The following is a 21,380-nucleotide window of genomic DNA, read 5'->3' as shown; positions in this document are numbered from 1 at the left end:
CAACCGTGTAGAGCCCAGACCCAGGTAGTGGCTCCCATCCTGCCAGGCAGGGTCCTGAGAAGCTGCAAGGTGAGGCTGTGGGCACCCAGCCTGGGCCGAATAAGGGAAGGAGTCCAAGAGGGACAGGAGGGCAATCAGACCCACGCAGCTCTTCCCTCCAGGGCCCAGTCCAGGGAGTCCTCATAGCCTCTCCAGGAAGGCTCCACAGAGACTCCTAGAGGGCCAGGAGACACGAGACCCACCTGAAGTGTTAGCAATCTGTTTCTTTAAAGTGACTCACTTTTGCTTAGGGTGATTTCATCCTCTCTACAATCCTGGTGCCACAAGCCCTCCCCCCCCCCCCCCCCCCCGCATGCTGGATGGTGATAGGGGAGGGTAAAGAAATCAGAGCTCCTCCCAAGCCCAAGGGTAATGATATGGTCACCGAGAAATCACTCAGAAAAAAACATAAACCTCAAGTTCCTGAAGGGTTGGGAAGCGTCCTAAATCTGTGCCTCCGCCCTTCCCTTGGCCTGGAACCAAGGTGGTAAAATCGCGAGGCCACAGGATTCAAACCTGCGCAAACGCCTCTGGGCACCTTTGGAATGGGCATGCTGCTTGTATGTCCCGTAAACGCTGTCACCGTCCCGCGCTGCATCCGTTCTGCGGGGTAGGGTGTCAGGCGGGGTGCTGGGCCGCATGGGGTGGGAGGCGTTCATCCCACCCCAGGAGGGTGCTGCTCAAGGCTTCCCAGGGTTGCGGCGCTTTTGAACCGGGATGGAGTCGAAGAGAGGCTCCGGACGCCCCCTGGCGGGGTTTCTGGATACCGGTTGCGCCAGGCCATCCCCTGGGTATTTCTTCCCAGCTCTATTCCTCCACACCCCCCCCCCCCGCCGGCCCGCGACCCTGAGGCCAAGTCGTAGTCGGTAAACCCAGTCCGTAAGAGGGGGACCAGAGCCTGGCCTGACCCCTCCCTTGCTGGCTTCAACCGGTCGCCTCCCTATTTCTGCCCTGGCGCTCGGACAGCAAACCAACTCCACTCACTCCCTGCGCCCCGCGGTGGTTTTTGAAGGGACTTGGCCCAACGCCCCGGCGTAAGCCCTCGACACTTTGCAGCATTGGTCCGTGTCCCCAGGGCCCACACAGCTCGGGCCAGGCGCAGGGAGGGCGCAGGGTAACGCTGCCAGCTAAGAAGGGCGCTGAGAGGGCGCCTGGGTGGCTCAGTTGGTTAAGTGACTGCCTTCGGCTCAGGTCATGATCCTGGAGTCTCTGGATCGAGTCCCGCATCGGGCTCCCTGCTCGGCAGGGAGTCTGCTTCTCCCTCTGACCCTCCCCCCCGCATGTGCTTTCTCTCTCATTCTCTCTCTCAAATAAATAAATAAAATCTTAAAAAAAAAAAAAAAAAAAAGAAGGGCGCTGAGAGGAGGTGATGCTGTAAGGGACAGGTCCCGGAGGTGAAGGTGAGGGCTGCGGGTCGCCCGGCGACTCCCTCTGGAGGCGTGTCCCTTAGGCCCCGCCCCCTTGCGCCGGCGGTGTTTAGCGGTGCCCGGTTTGTCCCCGAGATAGAACCGCTGCTACGGTAGCCCTCTCCGCCTGCCCTTGGCCGAGTTTCACCGCCACAACCATGCCCCGGGGGAGCCGAAGCGCGGCCGCCCGGCCAGCCAGGTGTGAGCGGGACAGTGGAGGGCGGGGAGGGGGCTAGGGAAGCGCGGGCGCTCCCCCGCAAGGGCGCGAGAGTTGACCTTGGCGGCTGCTGCGCCATCTTGGTGGGGGGAGGGGCGGGGTGCCGCAACCTCGTGTCTAGGACGGTGGTCGCCCACCCTCGGCGGGGAGGAGGAGGACGGGGTTCGTGTCCAGGAGCTGCAGGCCCCTGGGGCCCCAGTTCAGGGGTCCGGCTGAGATTAATCCTACTTCCCCCCCACCCCCACCCCGCAGCCGCACTGTTCACCCACCCGCGCACCCGCCGCCCTCGGCCGCTGCACCGGCCCCGGCCCCGGCCCCGTCGGGCCAGCCTGGCTTGATGGCGCAGATGGCGTCCACGGCCGCTGGGGTGGCCGTGGGCTCGGCTGTGGGACACGTCGTGGGTAGCGCCCTGACCGGAGCCTTCAGCGGGGGGAGCTCAGAGCCCGCCCAGCCTGCCGCTGAGCAGGTGAGCAGCGGACTCGGGCGAAACTGGGGCCGACTTCCCACGAGGGTCATGTAGTAGGGTGCTACTGGAATGTCCAGCGAGAAGTGCCCTGGTGTGTTCAGAGCTGCCTCAGGCCCAGGACTCATTCCTCACTCTGCTTTTGGTCTCATGTCACTCACAGGCAGGTTCTCCTAGCCCCTTTCCGGAGGCCGAGGTCCCTAGACTCGCAGGGACCAAGCAGCCCTTTAAAAATGGGGAAACCAAAGCCCTTAGCGGTTCAGAGACTGGCCCAAGGTAACCTAACCCTAGTGGAGGGGAGGGATGTTGAAGTTCTGAGTCCCTGTTCGTCCCATTCCCAGGTTCTGCCCTGCAGTCCCTGCATCCCAAGGGCAAGGGGGTAGCCAGCAGCTCTGAGCCCGCTTCCTGCTCACCTATCCCCTACTGGGCACCCCACCAGTCCTGAGCCAAATGTGGTTTAGTGGCAGGGTCAGGGGTCATGAGGATCACTGTGGCTGAGCCTGGAAGCTGCTAGTACTTGTGGAGGTGGGGCTTATACTCCAAGAGTACAAGCACAGCACCTTGCTTTTTTAGAGTCTTCTCCCCCCTCTCAGGCCCTACTTGCTCAGCGATCCCATTATGAGGCGATCGGGAAATGCTGTCCATACCGGCAGTAGCATCCGCTGAGTGGGTTTGACAGGGCTGTGGGCTCCCTCTGTTTCACAGATGGAGCAGCTGGGGCTAGACAGGGCAGGCTGGCGCCCAAGTCAGTCAGCCTGCCAGGGATCCCAGGGGCCCCTGGGCTGGGGGTGTGGGGAGGGGCTGGCAGCCCCCAGCTTTGGAGCCCACTTTCAGGTGCCAACCTGGAGCTGACGTTGCTGTGTCCTCTGTCATACGCCAGGCTCCCACCCGCACTGGCCCCCAGCCCCTGCAGATGGGGCCCTGCGCCTATGAGATCAAGCAGTTCCTGGACTGCTCCACCACTCAGAGTGATCTGTCCCTGTGTGAGGGCTTCAGCGAGGCCCTGAAGCAGTGCAAGTACAACCACGGTGAGTGAGCAGCCCCTGACCCAGGCAGGAGTGGGAGGGACAGTCCCTCATCCTGCACCTGCAGGCTGCCCACCAGCCTGTGCCACTTCTCTCTCCGCAGGTCTGAGCTCCCTGCCCTGAAGAGACAGGTGCGGACTGGTGCAGATCCATGAGCCAGCCCTGCACCCACCTTCACCCCTTCACCTGACAGCTGGACCATGACGTCAGATTGTACCCGTGTAGCTGGGATTTGGAGTGAGGAGGGGGTTTCTTACCCCACAGATGACCGGAGACGCAAATGTGCAATTAAAAGAGTTTATTTTAGACCATAGCCTGCTGTGTGCCCTCTCACTAGCCTGTCTGCTGGGGTGGGGTCAAGGAGCACGGATGAATGTCCAACTGTGGGGTGCAATTGCTTCACCTTAAGCTGACATCCTGGGTGGGGGAGGGGGAGGAGCCCTGTTGGAATCTGATGACCTTGGACAGTCCAGATAGGAGTGAGGCATTAGTAGGGACCCCAAGGGTATCTGACTGACTCGGGACTAGAATCCTGGACGGACAAGCCTGTTTGTTGTCTCCCGCTCTCAGGAATGCTTGCCCTCTTCACCCTCCTTGTCTCTGCCTCTGGATCCCTTTCTCTGCACCCACATCTTGGGGGGCCCCCCTTGGTGGCCTCACATCCGGTCTGTGACCTTGCCCCTCAGGCTGATGCAGCTTCTCAGTAAGTCCACATTCTGCAAGAAGAATGCCTCTGGGCTGCTGTTTGGGCCTGATCACACACGGCAGAGGTCACCACAGCCAACCCCCTTGGATCAGAGTCCAGCTCAGCCACTTGGCTGTGATGTGCCAGATCACAGGACCTGCCGGAATAGACAAGCAGGCCCTTCGAACCCAAGGCAGACCTCACTATCATGTACTCTGGGCTGCTGCCTTCATTGAGTTCATCAGCTCTGCATTCAGCACCTACTGTGTGCCAGGCTCTATTCGATATCTCCAGGGCACTGAGGACGTCCCTGCCCTTAGGTACTTATAGTCCAGTGGAGTGGTGGGGATGTCTCTTCATGCGGTGTGTTCCACCTTGTGGGTATTTATGTGTATACGTGTTTGCAGGGTGTGGGGGGTGGTGTTTGTCGTGTATCAGCACACCTAAGCCTGTCCCCTGGGACTTTCAGGTGTGAGCATCCCCCCAGATATCCATGTCTCCTCCTTACCTGGCTGGCTTCTGGCCCCAGCTAGCGGGTCCTGGATGGCAGGGAGCCCATCCTTCGTGGCCTTGAAGAGGGGCCTTGCTCCTGGTGGCCACGCCGAGTGCTCGTGCGCTTCTTCCGGCAATCACTCATGGGGTGTAGGCCTGACAGGTAGCGAAGCTCCTCTGGAAGGCCCAGGAAGCCCTCCCTATGGGTGCTGGGGAGAAGGTGCACCCTCCCCCTGGGGCTCAACCATGACACTCACCTGCTAGCTCTGGATACTGGTCGTCCAGGTTCTCCAGGAGGGACTCATAGCGGGTGGGAGCCCCACCCTCCCCCTCTGTGGAGGCAGGAAGACCAATTCCTGACTGTCTTGCTGGTCCCCACCCCCACCTCTCACTCTGGACCTGTTTGCTGGTCCTGGCTGGGGCCACCAAGGCATTGGATGGGAAGGGTCAGGGGCTAGGTCCTGGCCAAAGTAGGGGGTGCTGGCCAGGGCCTTGGGTGGTCTCTGGAACTGCTGCCCCCCTCTCACATTCCAGCATAACTCCAGGGGGAAATCTTGGGCCCCACTTACTGATGATCTGCACGAGGACATAGGTCCCACGCTCCTGCAGCAGGGCGCTGCCCATGGAAGGGGCCTGGGAAGCCCCCTCCTCCAGTCCCTCATCCAGACTCACCAAGTGCCCATCCTCAGCCAGGAGGGCAATGACCGCTGGGAAAGCAGAGAGGGAGGCAAGGCAGGGCTGGCACCTCTGCCTGGAGGGCCTTCGGCCCCTCCTTCCCAGCACCCCTCCCTGCCCCCTCACCATCTGGGGGCACCTGCCCCCTCTGCCTCAAGTGGGTGGTGAGGGTCACCGGGCTGCACCAAGTGTTCACCAGCTCCCAGCAGCCAGCTGTAGGGGCGGGGCAGAGGTGAGTGAATGGGACCCTCTGCTTCCCCCAATCTGGGACCATCTGTCTCCCATCTCTTCTCTCTAACCAGAGCAGGGAATAGGACTCCAGGATTAAGACTGTACCCTCCTCCATCCATCTCTTGAGATGCTGGTGACCAGGGCACATGGCTCTTGCCTCCTGCACTGGATGCCCCCCTCCCGCTCCAACGCTACCTCTGCACAAGATCTCCCTCCAGCACCGGACCCCCCACCTCCCATCCCGGCCCCACCTGCCACCGAAAGTCAGGAAATCTGCACCTGATGTACCCTGAAGCTTGAGGACCACTGATCGAATTAGAGATTGTGTAATTTAAAAACACACCCCATGGTGATGTGGTGGGTGCTCTTCTAGAGGAGCCCATGGGAACTTCCCAGGACCCAGCCATCGGGGTTGCCCCTCAAGGGACTCCAAGCATTCTGTCTGCTTCTTCATAGAGCTGTTTCCCTAACCACCCCCATCCTCTTATGTAAGTGCATCCCCCTTCCCCACACTGCCTCCCCAATCTCCCCAGGGCAGAGGGAAGCACGCTTCTGAATGTACCACCCCCCTACCCATCTGAGGGACAGGGGACCCCACTTACCTCCAAACATCACTTTGATAAACATGGCTGCAGGGGAGAGGAGACAGATGTGGGGGCTTTGATCCCCTAACCCCTGACTTTCCAACTAAGGAAGGATCTATGGCTGAGATCTATTCGGGGAGGGATGGCACTGCCAGGAAATGTGTATGTGTGTGGGAATGGGTGGGTGGATCCGGGCTTAGGTCCTTGCTTGGCTACCCTTGGGGCTGGACCCCACCAGTGTAGAGGGGTCCCTTTGGCTTCCTCTTCCTCCCGCCTGCTGGGTCGGAGCAGCCTGTGGAGACTGAGGCCTTCTCAGCTTCCAAGCTGGTCTCCATGGCAGTGGGAGCTGCCAAGTCATCTAGGCAGGAAATGCCTTCCCCTGCAGTATCCCGGTAACAGGATCTGGGGCGGGAGTATGGGCACTCCCTAAGGCGGGGCTACAGTGGGGGCTCAAGCCTTGTGGTCCAAGGATGGCCCAAGACCACATCCCCCCACCAGTAGAGACCGAGTTCCCAGGCTGAAAAGGGGGAGATTCCTGGATCGGGGCCCCTGGCCCTGGGAAAACCCCCACTATGAGCTGGTAGGGATGTGGCCGTGGCCGTGGTGGAAGCAGGGGTTCTTACCACCCTTGCAGTTCCCTACCTACTAAGGCTCTCTTCCCTGTGTTTCTTTCCTTCTTCCTTCCTTTCTTCCTTTCTTTCTTTCTTTTCTTTCTTTCTTTCAAGATTTTATTTATTTGACAGAGAGAGCACAAGCAGAGGGGGAGAGAGGGAGAAGCAGGCTCCCTGCTGAGCAAGGAGCCTGATGTGGGACTCGATCCCAGGACCCTGGGATCATTACCTGAGCCGAAGGCAGACGCTTAACCGACTGAGCCACCCAGGAGCCCTTGTGCTGTCTTTCCTCTCCTCTGTCTTCCTCCTCACCTCCAGCCTCCCCTCTCTTTCCTCTGTCTTTGGGCAAGTTTCTTGAGGTATGATTTACATACAGTAAAATTCACCCTTTTTCGTGTTTTCGAGTTTTGACAAATCTCATAGAACCACCACGACAGTTGGGAAGCAGATCATTTCCCTCACCCCCCAGAATCCCTTTATGCCCCTTTGTAGTCCATGCCAGTCCCTGGCCACCACAGCTCTGTGTTCTGTCCCTGCCTTTTCCAGAATCATATAAGGGGAATCATAGAGCATGGAGCCTTTTGAGTCTGGTTTCTCTCACTTAGCATGAGATTCACTCAATAGCTCATTCCTTCTTACTGCTGAGGAGGGTCCCATTGTCTGGATGTGCCAGTTTGTTGATCCATTCACCTGCTATTGTTTGGATTGTTTCCAGTTTTTTGCAATTATGAACAAAGCCATATAGACATTGGCAGACAGGATATTGTGTTTCTCTGCCTCTCCATCCATGCCCATCCTTTCTTTGACTTTCTCCCTTTCTCTCTCTCTTCATCATCTCCTTTCCTTCGTCCCCCTAACACCCCCTCTGTCTCTGTCTCTCAGTTTCTGTCTCCTGCCCCCTGTCCATGAGCCCCTACCAGACCCCTTCAGCCAGGGTGCCAGGTAGGTGTCTGGAGCAGGCTCCTGACCTTTGCCAGCTCCCTTTCCCCAAGGTTTTGAAAATGCACCCCCCACCACCACCAGGGTGATTAGGCTATTTGTCCTGCCCTCTGGGCCACTGACTCAGGAGGAGGACTGAATCCTCTGCGCAGCTTGCCCAGCATCACACTGCCTCTGGATAAGCACTCAGCTCAGTGCTTCCCCCTGTAGAAGGTGGGGGGCAGGGGGTAAGAACACGGCTCAGCAGAATCCTTGTGAGGATTAAATGTGGTAACACTTTCTTTCTTTCTTCTTTCTTTCTTTCTTTCTCTTTCTTCTCTCTCTCTCTCTCTTTCTTTCTTTCAAGTAAACTCCACACCCAGTGTGGGGTTTGAACCCTGAGATTAAGAGTTGCATGCTCTACCGACTGAGCCAGCCAGGTGCTCCTTAAACGTGGTAACACTTTAAAGTGCTACCTTGGTGCTCAGGATGCAGGAGGTGCTCAGAATCAGCACTGTGCAAACAAGCAGTGTTTCGCAGATTTATTTAAACACAAGACACTTTCTTCCCAGGACACCACTGTCACTGGGGCCCTGTGTCCTGCAGAGCACAGCTCAGGAGGGGCTGCAACCATATTCCAGAAGAATGTCCATGCCAAGCCCTGGAGCCTCAGCTAACAACCATCACTGTTGTCCCAAGGGTTCATTTTCACTGCTGCCATAACAGAGTCTTTGATCTTGAGGGTTTTGGAGATGCCCTAAGGAGATGTTAGAAACAGAATGGGACCCGTTGGAGGGGGGCTTTATAACCTCCCCCAAGGGAGCTTTTAAAGCTTTGAGTTAATGAGAGCGCACCGTTTTAATTACTTTTATTATTATTTAGGTATGCTAAGGCCAGCAGACCAGGAGATTGCCATTGAGAAGACAGTTTGTTCCCCACAGATCTCTAGGGGATGGGGTGTGCCGCACCGCAGAGGGACACATGGGGAAGCATCCGGCAGGTCAGCAGGCAGAGGGCGAGAGGGAGCCTTGTGGTTTCTGAGGGAAAGAACAGGTGAGGCAGAGTGAGCAGGCTCCAGAGTGGCTAGTTTGAATAATTCCAGGGCTCTGGGGCATAGGGGCTGCCCCTGGTTGTCAGGTACCTGGCCCTTGGTGACTAAGGCAGGAGGACAGTAGCCCAGAGTATGAGAGCCATAGAAGAGGTGGTTGGGGGTGTGGGCTCTGGATTGGTTTGCATTTCACAAATACCCGCTCAGGTGAATTATTTACTATCTCTAGGAACTGGCTAGCCCTGGGAGGGTCAGTCCCTCCAAGGTCAGCAAGGCCCCAGATATCAAAGCATCAAAATACAGAAAATGCAAGGCATGATCAATACACGCACTGTGCCTGGCACTGAGCAAATAAATCCCATCTACTTCTTCACACCCCTCGGGCTGGCACTATGCTCATCCTCATTTTCCAGAGAGGGGAAGGAACTCGGCTGCAGTTGTGTAGTTAAGGAGGATCTGAGATCCACGTTTGAACCCCAACTTGGGAAGTCAGGTCCTCCACCCATCTGGCAGATTAAAGGGACTGACCATGTCAGGTGTTGGCGAGGGTATCTCTGGACTTCTCCTACCTGCTGGTGGCAGTGCAGATCCGTACAACCATGTGGGGGACACTGGTAGTATCTACTAAAGCTAAATGTACATTTTCCCTCCGCCCAGCAACTCCAGTCCTGGGTGTCTACTAGAAGAAATGAGAACACAGGTGCATCAAAGACACTGACAGGGATGTTCACAGCAGTTTTATTTGTAATGGCTAAAGACTGGAAAGCACCCAAATGTGTGCTAACAGAAGAATGGAGAAGCTGTGGATACGCTGTGGTTTATCCACATGTAACTATGAGAATGAATTAGACATTGCTGCACACATATGGATGACTCTCCTAATGTTGAACAGAAGAAGCAGGAGCAAAAGGAACGCACTGTCATTCCACTTAGAGTTGGTGTTCTAGAGCAAGCAAAACGGATCTAAGTGATTGAAGTCAGAATGATGGTTACCCTTGGGGTTAGAGAGCCTGTTACTGATGGGGATGGCACATGACGGAGCCTTCTGGGGAGATGGAAACATTCTAAATCGTCATCTGGGTAGAGGTTGCGGGGGTGGAGATATATATATATATATATCTGTATAAATAAAATCATTAAGCCATACACTTAAATATGTGTAAAGTCTAAAGTCTTAAAGACTTAAGAGTCTTAAGTCTAAACATAGACTTAAAATCTATGCACCTTATCCTACAGGAGTTACACCTCAGTAAAAAAGCATCTGCCTGCTATAACTGCATGTGTATGTGTGGATTTCTAGACTCCTGTTCTCAGAGGGCCCTGTGGAGCCAGGATCCCGACATTTGGGAAGATAAGGACCGGCTGTTGGGCCCCAGCCACTATACCCCCATGCTCCCACCCCTAGTCAATGGGTTGATTTGCATGCCTTGTCATGGTCCAGGGGCTTCCCCTGCCTGTGCTCTGAAGCACCTGGAGCACTTCCAACAGAACAACTCCTGTCTGCCTTCCTGCCTCTAGCCATGGCCTGCTGGCATCTGGCCCTCCTTCTGACTGGGGCCCTCCTGTCCGGTGAGCTCCCCCTAGGCCTGGCTCAACTGGGGTGGGGTGGGGGATGGTACTGGCTCCAGAAGGCCCCTGCAAGGAAGCAAATCAATGTGTGTAGTGGGAGGGTTCTAGAAGGGGCATTAACGTGGAGGGGAGAACTGGCTACAGGTGGCTCTGCCCTAGACCTGGGGCAAGTCACTTCTCTGTGTGGGCCTCAGTTTCCCCCTTTGTGAATGACCAGATTGTTAGGATCCCTTCAGGTTCTGATTCTTTGGGGACTCAGAAGAGATTGGAAGTGGTCGGTCACCTTTTTAGTTTTTCACATGGGAAGCTATCCCGAGGTGGGACGGCCCAGGAGGCTTCCTGGTGGTGGTAGCCAGAGTCTGGAAGAGCCAGTGTGACTGAGGGGTAAGGAATGGGGGTGGGCAGAGAGAGCCCAGAGGCCACCAGTCCCATACTCTGAACTCTAGGTGCTCAACTGAACACAGATTCTTGCGAACATAGAACAAATGAGGACTTAGGGGTTGCCATCTTTGTTCCCCATCCATCTCAATTCCATGGCACTGGGCTATGAGGCTTTCAGGAGTCAGAGTCTCCTTGGAATCTGACCAAGCCTTCGTGGGGTGGGGACAGGAAGAAAGAAGCCCATGGGTCTCTCTCTCTCTCTCTCTCAGTCTCTCAGCCAGGCTTGGCCCAGCCAGATGCACTGCTGGTCTTCCCAGGCCAGGTGGCCCAGCTCTCCTGCATGCTCAGCCCCCACCATGCCACTGTCGGGGAGTATGGCGTGTCTTGGTATCAGCAACGGGCAGGCAGTGCCCCCCGATACCTCCTCTACTACCGCTCAGAGGACGACTACCACCGGCCGCCTGACATTCCTGCCCGCTTCTCGGCAGCCACAGACGCCGCCCACAATGCCTGCATCCTGACCATCAGCCCCGTGCAGCCTGAGGACGACGCAGATTATTACTGCTCTGTGGGTTACACAACCTAGGGGTGGAGTGTAGGATGAGTGCCTCTCGTCTGCCTCTCATTTCTGCACTCTGACCTTGGGCCCCCCTCTTTCTTCAAACCTTGATTTTGCTCCTCTGTAAAATGGGTTAATAATATTAAACCTGTAAAAAATAATATCAAACATGTGAACAATAACTATTCGGAGGGCCATGAAATTCCTGCTGAAAAAGTGACTGGGAGTGTGGGGGTAGGGATTCTGGGGATTGTTACAGAAGAGGAAGCACCTGAGACCCTTGGGGCAGGGCCCAGCCTCTCTACTGGCCCCTAGGGAGCTTAGACTGGTGGCCTGGGCTTCCTGTGACCTGAGGAGCTGGAGGAAGAGAAAAAGGAACCAGCTCCTAGCTCTGCATGGCTGGTTGTGGTTCAGTGTTCAAGGGGTGACTGGACAGGGTCCTCATGGAGCCCAGGCTGCTCGCATGGGGGCCGAGGGGAGCCCCTGCTTACTCCTTGATAGGGCAGGAAGGCAGGTGTGAGTATGTATGTGGTGTGGGGGCACTCAGAGGCACCCCTGGGCTTACACGGAGGATATTTTTTTTTAAAGATTTTGTTTATTTATTTGAGAGAGAGAGAGTACATGAGAGGGAGGAAGGTCAGAGGGAGAAGCGGATGCGGGACTCGATCCTGGGACTCCAGGATCATGACCTGAGCCGAAGGCAGTCGCTTAACCAACTGAGCCACCCAGGCGCCCAGACGGAGGATATTGATTGCAGGTGGGCAGCATCTCTCCAGTTAGGAATGTGTGTTCTACTGATCCCGTGATAGGGCTGTGCCCCCCTCCCCCACCAGTTCTTCCACAGGGAAGGTTGTACCTGAGCAGCCGCACCGAGTGGGGAACACTGGGTGGAAGAGCAATCCTTATTAGAAGCAGAGCTGAGCGTCTGGGTTGGGAGGGGCGGAGCTCAAGAACACACTCTTCTTCCCTCCCGGTCCCTTATGTCTGGAGGTCATCCCTCACATGCACTGGAGTTGGGGGTCTCCAGGGTCCAGCCTACACTCCCAGCAGTCTCCTGGGCCCTCACTCGGCCACTTCTCATCTCAGTCTCTGCTGATACCAGCTGGGCAGGCAGGACCGGGGCTACCCAGGAAGGGTGAATCATGCAGGACCTCTGGGCCTGTGCGGGGTGACGGGCTCCATAGCTCTGGGAACCCCTTCCCTTCTCCTGAAGACCCCAGCCCCCGTGGCCTCTGGCTCGCCCCCACCCACAGGGCAAGTGCCGCGGGAGCTCGGCCGCCTGCCTGCTGCTCTAGGCCCGCCCGCCCTTCCCGGCCTCAGTTGCCTCTTCTGCACTCCCGCCAATGGCTGACCAGCTGTGTTGCCCACGACCAGGATTTGCGTTGGGAAAGGCCCGGGGCCCAGTCCCTGTCCTGGTGCCCCGAGCGGGAGCTGCTACGCGCGCGGACACCAAGCGCCGCAGGAGCACCGAGACGCGGGGACCTCCACGCGGCCTAGAGCGGTCCCGGAAGTGCCCGCGGGCGAGGGGGCGGGGCTCCGGGCTCTCGGGCCGCCGCGGGCTTCGCGTCAGCAGCCGCCGCGGAGCGCGGCCGGGTCGGCCGCGGGTTGGAGCAGCTCAGGTGCGGCCCCGCCCCGCCCGCCCGCGGCCCCGCCCCGGCCCAGGTGAGCGGCCCCGCCCCGGCCCAGGTGAGTGGCTCGGCGTCGGCCGGTGTGACCACCTGTCCCTCCGGTGGCCTGGGGTGTGGGCGTCCCTCATCGGTGGGAAGCATGTAGGGGCTCCCGCATCGCCGCTCGGGCGGCGTGTGCGTGTCCGCAGCCGCTCGCGGGCTTCCAGCCAGGAAGCCCTGCGGACCGAGGGTCTCCAGGGTGCCCAGGCCCTGAGGGCTCCCCGAAGGAAAGGGTGACGGATGCAGGAGGAGCCGAGGAAGGCCCCGAGAGAGGTGGGAAGGTGGGGTTCCAGACCTTTGAATCTTCGGTCCAAAAATATTTAAAACGTTGAGGACAGATAAAGAATTGCCAACTTTATAAAGAGTGGAGACTTCAGCATGTAGGTGGTCCATAGTGGGAATGGAAAACCCCTAAGGAGGGAACCTTGGAAACACCCGGATTTAACAGGTGGGTGGAAGAAGAGTTGCAATCACAGATACCAAGAAAAGGGGATCAGAGAGCATTAAAACTGGTGGGGGGGGTAAGGGAGAGGACTTTCAGAAATGAAGGGAATAAAGAGCAGGAGGTGGGAAGGGGGCTGGGGGGTTCAAAACCTTGAGGCGTTCAGGTAGGCAAGGTGGGTTTAATGAAGGGGTGGATCCGTATTATCACATCTTCCAGGTTTTCAAGAGAAAGCGTGAAACCTACAGAGTTTCCAATATTGGCAGCTAAGTCAAACAAAAAGAAAAGGTTCCAACGCTTTTCGAGCCAAACAAAACGTGTCTGTGGCAGGATCCCCAGGCTGCCAATTTGCAACTTCTGAAATGAAAGGTTTTGAGAAGGGAGCTATTGGTAAGCACGGCCAAAAGGGGTGGGAAAGTGAGGGCTGAGAAGAGAGGGATTGGCCATAAGGAGGTCACTGGATGCAAGAGCTGAAGATGCTGAAGTCCCAGCTGAAATTGGAAACCTGAAATTTGTCTCCGTGCGGTACACAGTCCTATGATTTTCTTTGGCAACATTTAACATCTTAGGAGGAATTGACGGAGAACGTTGGTATTTGGCAGCTGGTTGCAGAGGGCAGGGAGGTGAGGAACGTGATGCTGGTCAGGGTCTATAGTTCGATCCATGATAGAGTCTAAGCTAGACGGGGAAGGGTGGACTAGAAGAGAGAACCAGAGCGAAACTGGTGGGTTGTTAGACCTGATGAGATCAATCTAGAGAACCTGAAGGACTGGAGATTATGGTTGCTGAAGAGGGAGGGAAAGGGAGTTAAGTGGTCAAAGAACTTTTGAGAATACTTCAGTTCTGTGCTTCTTTTCACACCTGGCCTTTTTACTGCCTTATAATTCATTTAAAAAAAATCATTTCCAAGTAGGAATGAGTTCCATCGTGACTATGCTGATTAACTTAGTGTGTTTTTATTTCACTTTATTTATTTGACAGAGAGAGACACAGTGAGAGAGGGAACACAAGCAGGGGGAGTGAGAGAGGGAGAAGCAGGCTTTCTGTGGAGCAGGGAGCCCGACGCGGGGCTCGATCCCAGGACCCTGTGATCATGATTGAGCCGAAAGCAGACGCTTAACGACTGAGCCACCCAGGCGCCCCAACTTAGTGTGTTTTTTGAGCTGCTTAACTATCTGTGTTTCAGTGTACTGCTAATAGTACCTTTGTATAGAGTTGTGAGGATTAAATGCAAATGTGCTTATAGAAGGTCTAGTAATGCCTAACACATAGTAGATGCTCCATAAACATGAGCTGTTATCATTATCATGGTACCTGGGGTTTCCCTTTAGCTTGCATGGCCATTTCTGAATGGGGTCCTGAGGGGCTCCCTCAGAGGCCACCACAGTGGGACGGGGGTGTTCCAGGATCCGTCCATGTCCCTATGAAAATAACCCCCATCAACTGGAGCAGCTCTGCTTTTGTCTTTTATTTATTTATCTCTCCCAGACGATTTATTTGAATAAAGAGTTCTGTGCTTTCCTTCCCTCAAAACTGATGTGGCCATCAGTTCTAGCACAAAACCAAGTGGCTTTTCCTCCAGTCTTGTATTTATGCAACCAATGTGTGTGGAGATTGTCCTGTTGTGCTGGGGGCTGGGGCTGGGGCTGGGGGCTCCACAATGAAGGGAGCTCTCAGGCAGTGGTGGCAGGAGTCCTGACAGCCCATGTTTGCCATCCAGGATGGTGAGTGCTGTGATGCACACGTGCACTGAGCTCTGCAGGCACTGAGGGGGTGTGCCTGAGAGTAACAGTCTTAGGGTGCAGAAAAGGGGATGTTAGGACTGAGTCTGGGAAGATGGGCCAGTGGCAGTCTGAGAAGAGAGGGGGACCTGTTAGGAGGAGGAAGCATTTAGGGCTGTGTGGAAGGAGAGGCTGGAGATGGGGCTGGAAGGGCTAGTGCTGTGAAGGGCTTTGGGAAGGATTTGGGCTGCCGCAAGATCCTGAGACAGATGATCAGGCCTGTGTTTGGGGTATTTGACGCTGGTGTCAATGTAGACAACAGACCTGAGGGAGGAGTAGAAGCTGGAGGCAGGTGGTCATTTGGGAGGTGAGTATGGAAGTAATCCTGGGGAGTTGCCCTGAGGCCTGGGCTGCTGACTGACAGAGAGCCAGAAGCCTCTTAATAAAGCTTCAGGAAATGGACAGACTAGGCGTATGGGGTGAGAGAGGGGGAAGGTCTAGGCTGACTCCCAGGGTTGTGGCTTGGGCACCAGGCTGGAGGGGGTGCAGCTAACCTAGTATAGAAGGGAAGTTTGCACTCTCTCCAAAACCCCCATCCCCAAGGTCCTCCATTAGCCAGAATCTTGCCCCCTTTCCACAATGGCCCCACTCCTGCTCTCGTCTACCTTTCTGAGCACCTTCAGTCTTTAGATTCTAGACCCCATGGTGTAGCACTTGATTCTGTCTGTCTGTCTTCTTTGTAGTTGTTTCTGATCAATCAGACTTGTCCCTAACTCAGTGGGGATCATCTCAAGGGCAAGCTTGTATCTCATTTTGTCTTGTCCAGGAAAGATTCTGGCACAGGAAGGAGGTATGTACTAGGTGCTTGATTTGACAATATCCCTTGTTTTCTTCTCAGATTGGGAGAACAGTGTGTCCTTAAGAAGACTATCTTTCAAGAAATACAGTCACTGGGGGGTGATACTAGAGTCACAATGGAGGTTCCCCCAGCAGCCAAGTTTGGTGAGACCTTTGTGTTTGAGGACGGCTTAGAGATGCAGCAAGAATTCTTCCCAGAGGAAGACCTGGGGGACCCTTTTCTTCAGGAAAGAGGTTTAGAGCAAATGGCTGTTATTTATAAGGAGATCCCTCTCGAGGAGCAAGACGAGGAACATGATGATTATGAGGGCAATTTCAGTCTGTGCTCAAGTCCTGTTCAGCATCAGAGTACCCCCCCAGTAAACAGATCCCAGGATGATGAAATCTTCAACCCAACCTTCTTCCAGAAATCAGACCTTAGTATGTGTCCGATAATCCACAGTGGAGAGGAACCCAATAAACACAGTTGTGAGAAGGCAAGCAGGGCACACTCAGGACCTAATGAACCTCACAGAACTGCGCCACCTGCAAAACCCTATGCGTGTCGGGAATGCGGGAAGGCCTTCAGCCAGAGCTCACACCTTCTCAGGCACCTGGTGATTCACACTGGGGAGAAGCCCTACGAGTGCTGTGAGTGCGGGAAGGCCTTCAGCCAGAGTTCACACCTTCTCAGACATCAGATAATTCACACTGGGGAGAAGCCCTACGAATGTCGGGAATGCGGAAAGGCCTTTCGCCAGAGCTCAGCCCTCACACAACACCAGAAAACCCACACTGGGAAGAGACCGTATGAGTGTAGGGAATGCGGGAAAGATTTCAGCCGGAGCTCAAGTCTCAGAAAACATGAGAGAATCCACACAGGAGAGAAACCTTATCAGTGTAAGGAATGTGGGAAATCCTTCAACCAAAGCTCCGGCCTGAGCCAGCATCGGAAAATCCACACCTTGAAGAAGCCTCACGAATGCGCTCTCTGTGGGAAAGCCTTTTGTCACAGGTCCCACCTCATTCGGCACCAGAGGATTCACACTGGGAAGAAACCTTACAAATGTGAAGAGTGTGGGAAGGCCTTCAGCCAGAGCTCCAACCTCATTGAACATCGCAAGACCCACACCGGCGAAAAACCCTACAAATGCCATAAGTGTGGGAAAGCCTTCAGCCAGAGCTCCTCCCTCATCGAGCACCAGCGCATCCACACTGGGGAGAAGCCCTATGAGTGCGGCCAGTGTGGGAAGGCCTTCTGCCACAGCTCTGCCCTGATTCAGCACCAGAGAATCCACACTGGGAAGAAACCCTATGCGTGCAACGAGTGTGGCAAAGCCTTCCGGCACAGGTCAGCCCTTATTGAGCACTATAAAACCCACACCAGAGAGAAGCCCTATGAGTGTAACAAATGTGGCAAATCCTTCAGGGGAAGCTCACATCTTATTCGGCATCAGAAAATCCATGCTGGGGAGAAGCTCTAGAAGGAGGCGCTCACACCAAAGCTTGAAACCCTTTCCCAGATGGAACCCACACCCCATCGCCTTGTCTGTAAGACCCCACCCACCTCCCTGATCCCAGGGCCGAATGGAAACGTGCTATCCCCAGAGCTTCTGGCCACCCACGCTGGCAGCCAGGTCCCCTCGTTCCCCCCGCCCTGCCCAGGCGCCCCACACGCAGCAGGTTTACTGAATGGGAGGGAGGGTGGAGTAATGGGAAGGCCGCTGAATCAGAGGCACACCCAAAAAGAGACCTGGCCTCTGATTTGACTCCCAAGCCTGTGAAATTGAGTTTTGCCATCTCTTCGCCTTTGTTAAAATCCAGAAGAATAAACACCAGAGGGAGAAAGTTGAGTTAAATGTACAAATATGTCAGATGAACTCTCTAACGTCAGCTGCAGTCTGGCACTTTGAGAAGACAGAACTGTGCTCACAGTCTGAATCCACTAAAGAAAAATGAATCTGAAAGTAGCTGCGTTAACAGCAAAATGGAATCTTCCACCTGGCTTGGGCACTGGTGGGGACAACCAAAACAGGTTACAGAAGAGAGGGAGGGTCTGGAAGGATTCATTCTGGGTTGGGAAAGGGAGTGGCGAGCCCCTGGTGTGGTCTCTTAATCCCTGTTCTGGGTTAGAGTAAGGGTGGTTTCTGGCAGATGGCCTTCACAGGACAGTAGAGGTTTGGTCCTGTAGGCCAGAGGACATTTGACCCTGGCTTTGACTCAGCCTGGCATAAGGCATCAGTGCCCTCCAGTTATAACCCCTCCACAAGACCTAGGGCTCCCGAGACCACAGTGTGCCTTGGTTGGCACCGTTTCTGGTCTGGGTGCTCTGCAGCCACCTCTCTGCTCTCCAGTGCTGGGGGACCTAGGAAGCAGGGCGATTCAGTCAGAGGTCCCAGTTCAGTTCCCAGGTCTGCCCCTCCTACTTGTGTGATCTTGAAGAAGCTCTAACGCTCTGTTTCCCTATCTATGAGATGGGGATATTGGGACCTGGCCAACTCCTGTTCAGAATGAAACCACCCATGAAGTGCTTTGGCAACTGGCAGTTGAGGATGGAGACCCAGAGGGACCCTTGCCCCACCCAGAGATCTATTTCCTAAAGGCTGGAAAGGCATCCCTGCTGTTCCCCGGATGGCAGGGCCTGCAGCCCACCCTCTCGTTGAACCGGGGCTTAGGCTTTTCTTCACTCCCTCCAGCCTGTATACTGGGCTGTGGATGCCCTGTGGGGCCACCTCCCAGACAGGGACCCTTTCCAGATGCCATCCTGAACCTCTCTCCAGAAGCAGTGTGGTCTGTGTGGTCTCTGTCCCCATACTTCTGTCCTCTCCTCAGGCATTGTTCAAAAAGTACCATTGTCTATTGCCCGCCTAGACCAATTCAGTCGGCATCCCCAGAGGTGGGGCTCAGACAGTGGTGTGTTTTTAAAGCTCCCCAGTGATTAGAATGTTCCAGTAGGTAGCCAGGATGTGAGCCCTATGCTAGGCATCTTGCAACCCCAGCATCTCCCAAATGTCAGGCCTGCTTGCCGTGAGCAGAGTTTGAAGGTGGCCATTCTGTCTCAGTCCCCATGCCTCCCATCCGCCAGGAATGGGCTCAGGCTGTGCAGTGTCTGGTGGTTGAGAGGTGTTTGTCCCAAGTCCTCAGGCCTTCATGTAGCCACCGGGATCTCTTTGGTACTGCCTTCCCCCAGGCTCCTCAGAGGCAGACTGAGCGATTCTGAAGTTTTCCAAAAGTTTATATCTGGAATCCCATTACCCCCATCATGGGAATACTGGCTATTTCAGCTAATCAGAAGCTCAGTTTGGTGGTCATATATAGTTTTGATGAATAAAAATGGACAAGTAATTGTTACTTAGCAAGTGGAGCTTGGCAGGCTGGAGATTTTAAAAGGCCAGGTCTCCGGCTGGGGGGATGACTGTGGGCGTCCCAGCCATGAGGACAGCAGCCACTCCTGTCCAGCTCCTCTCTGTTGCGTGAATGTGTGAAACCTTGAGCCAGCACCTGGGTCTCCTAGAACCTACCATACCACCAGCTAGACTGGCCTGACTGGCTGGCCCCGGGCATTGTCTGCATGTGGCCTGTGCTGCAGGTCTTCAGTCACTTACTAAGAGTGCAGAGAGAATTGAGACCCCTGCTCGGCGTGGGTGGGAGAGCAGCCCCCTCCCCAAGATCTACCTCCTTGCGCCCCCGCCCCCCATTCGGCCTCACCTTGGCCAGGCCTGACCTTATCCGGCAGTCATTGATTTCCTACCTTTGATGTCTCTCTCCGTGTGCTTCTGCACACCCTAGCCAAATTGATTTTCTTAAAGCATCTCTTTGCACATGCCACCACGCTCCTTAAAGCCAACCCTCAGGGGCTTTTCTGCACATAAGCCCCCATTTCAGCCAATCTGGTTTGCTCCTTCTGAACAGACCACAGGGGGTTCACGCCACCCTGCCCAGATGCTCCCCCCTCTCCCAGCTTCCCTTACCTCATTTTATGCCATTCTTGCATTTTGGAATATGCACTTTCTCCTCCTCCTGGTCCCCCCTCGCCATCTCCTCCTTCCTCTTAACAATTTATGTAACATGGGGATTGAGACCCCCTTTCTGAAGGGTTGACAGATTCTCACATAACCATGGTAGGACCAGGTACTTTTCAAAGTGTGAGCAGTACCTTCTGTTCACATTCCTTTACTGTTTTACATATTTTTAAATCCTTCAATTTATTTAGGTTCTTGAACAGTGTAATATTACAAGAGAACATCCTGGTAATATTTTAATCATCCTTGGATTTAGTTGTTGTTTTATGTTTGTCTTACATTTTTTTCCTTATGGCAGATGTTGAGTGTTGTAAAGCTCCAACTCTTGATTTTGTTGACTAATCGAATGGTTTTGTCGAAGTGTATGTACTCTGCTCTTTTTTTTACTTCATATTTTACATTTCTGAAATTATTTAGGTATAGCTAATCATATTTTTAATGTTTCTAGTAAACGCAGGTACTTTGGTCTAGGACTTTTTTCTTAGAGCTTTTTCTGCACTCTGTCAGTTTGACATGTGCACGTTTTTGTTACCATATGAGGAATTTTCTCTTGGCCCAAGTGTTGTTATTTTTTCTATATTTCCAAGTGATGAATGCATAGGTGATTGCTGTTCTTTCTTACTGTGTTGTGGTGTCAACATTTCTAAGTGTCCATAGAACCTACTCTGGGCCTGAAGATATGATCAATTTTTATAAAGCATTTGTGTACTCTCAAGAAATGGGTTTGTACTCCATCAGTTCTATTTGTTAACTTGTTTTTAAATTACTTTATTCAAATTCATACTTCCTCTGTTGTTTACAGTTCTTAACTTGGGTCTGCAGACTGCCTAGGAGTCCGTGAGCGCGCAGGTTTATTTTAGAGGCAGCATGGAGGAATGGAACAAAACTGGGTGGTTACATGTGTGAAACAATTGTTTGGGGCTGGGGGTTGGGGGACCTGTAGCATTCACCACATTTTGGAAAGGCTCTGTGAGCCCCAAAATAGTTAAGAACACTCATTGACATGATCAAATCATAGTCTGATTTTGTGTTTTTTACTTTATTTCTGTTTCACTTAAATTTGCTTCTGTTTTATGTTCGTTGTTGCAATGTTAGATGTGCACGTTCTCAAACCCTTTTTGAGAAATAGGGTTATCATTAAGTAAGTACTAGGATATTTGGAGCATATATATTTAATAGTAATATATTGAAAAAAATTGTGCCTTTTAGTGCCCTTTGCCTCTTTTAATTCTTCTAGCTTGAATTTTTCTTTTCCAGATACCATAATTGAAGCCCCTTGCTTTTTTCAATTTGCATCTATCTGCATGAGAGTTGATTTTGCTCAGCATTTTCAAAATTTGTGTATATATTTTGCTGTATAACTTATAAACAGCAAAGTGTTGGATTTTATTTTCTGATTCTTTCTGTAATTTTTCTTTTTATGCAAGAAGTTCTCATATCACAATTTAGAGTAAGGCATAATTTATCTTCATACCTCTATTTTAATATAGATGAACTCATTTAACCCAAAAAGGCCATGCTCATTTAATGTCCATCTTTAGGAGTTATTCACCATGTGTGGAATTTTATTTCTGGGGAGGCTGATGGTCCGCCGTTGGGCACACCTGCTCCTTCCTGCCTTTGTCAGTGCCAGGCTCTGTCCTGATCCCACTCTTAAAGTCAGCCTCTGGCTTCAGTGCTCTTGGCTCTAACCCGGAGGAATGATGCCACCTCACAACCCTGTGGAGCTCAGGGGAGATAGAAATACAAACCTGCATGTCAAACTGGGGGCATAGAGGATTAGTACGC

General features: G+C 53.9%; 4 protein-coding genes across 4 annotated transcripts; 3 read left to right on the top strand and 1 right to left on the bottom strand.

Moving 5' to 3' along the window:
* Nucleotides 1-1,484: 1,484 nt before the first annotated feature.
* CHCHD10 (coiled-coil-helix-coiled-coil-helix domain containing 10) lies at nucleotides 1,485-3,463 on the top strand. The gene is made up of 4 exons (XM_028095518.2): nucleotides 1,485-1,644; nucleotides 1,915-2,128; nucleotides 3,006-3,153; nucleotides 3,254-3,463. Exons 1-4 carry the CDS (start codon nucleotides 1,604-1,606, stop codon nucleotides 3,271-3,273), a joined length of 423 nt encoding a protein of 140 aa, XP_027951319.1. The 5' UTR covers nucleotides 1,485-1,603; the 3' UTR covers nucleotides 3,274-3,463.
* A 901-nt stretch (nucleotides 3,464-4,364) lies between these two features.
* CUNH22orf15 (chromosome unknown C22orf15 homolog) lies at nucleotides 4,365-5,860 on the bottom strand. Its single transcript, XM_028095499.1, has 5 exons — nucleotides 5,836-5,860; nucleotides 5,129-5,215; nucleotides 4,897-5,034; nucleotides 4,585-4,659; nucleotides 4,365-4,504 (listed from the first exon to the last, which is right to left on the bottom strand). Exons 1-5 carry the CDS (start codon nucleotides 5,858-5,860, stop codon nucleotides 4,365-4,367), a joined length of 465 nt encoding a protein of 154 aa, XP_027951300.1.
* Nucleotides 5,861-9,858: 3,998 nt separating this feature from the next.
* VPREB3 (V-set pre-B cell surrogate light chain 3) lies at nucleotides 9,859-11,071 on the top strand. Its single transcript, XM_028095511.2, has 2 exons — nucleotides 9,859-9,963; nucleotides 10,614-11,071. The coding sequence occupies exons 1-2, from the start codon at nucleotides 9,915-9,917 to the stop codon at nucleotides 10,928-10,930; spliced, it is 366 nt and encodes a 121-aa protein (XP_027951312.1). The 5' UTR covers nucleotides 9,859-9,914; the 3' UTR covers nucleotides 10,931-11,071.
* Nucleotides 11,072-15,636: 4,565 nt separating this feature from the next.
* ZNF70 (zinc finger protein 70) lies at nucleotides 15,637-20,311 on the top strand. The gene has a single exon (XM_028095519.2). The coding sequence runs from the start codon at nucleotides 15,708-15,710 to the stop codon at nucleotides 17,052-17,054; it is 1,347 nt and encodes a 448-aa protein (XP_027951320.1). The 5' UTR covers nucleotides 15,637-15,707; the 3' UTR covers nucleotides 17,055-20,311.
* Nucleotides 20,312-21,380: the final 1,069 nt, after the last annotated feature.

The sequence above is a fragment of the Eumetopias jubatus genome, unplaced genomic scaffold (assembly GCF_037043125.1).
Source record: "Eumetopias jubatus isolate StellerSeaLion01/CBP00866 unplaced genomic scaffold, mEumJub1_p1.0 scaffold_16, whole genome shotgun sequence".
NCBI lineage: Eukaryota > Metazoa > Chordata > Mammalia > Carnivora > Otariidae > Eumetopias > Eumetopias jubatus.
The sequence above is the reverse complement of the archived record's forward strand: the minus strand, read 5'-3'. Positions and strand labels throughout refer to the sequence as shown.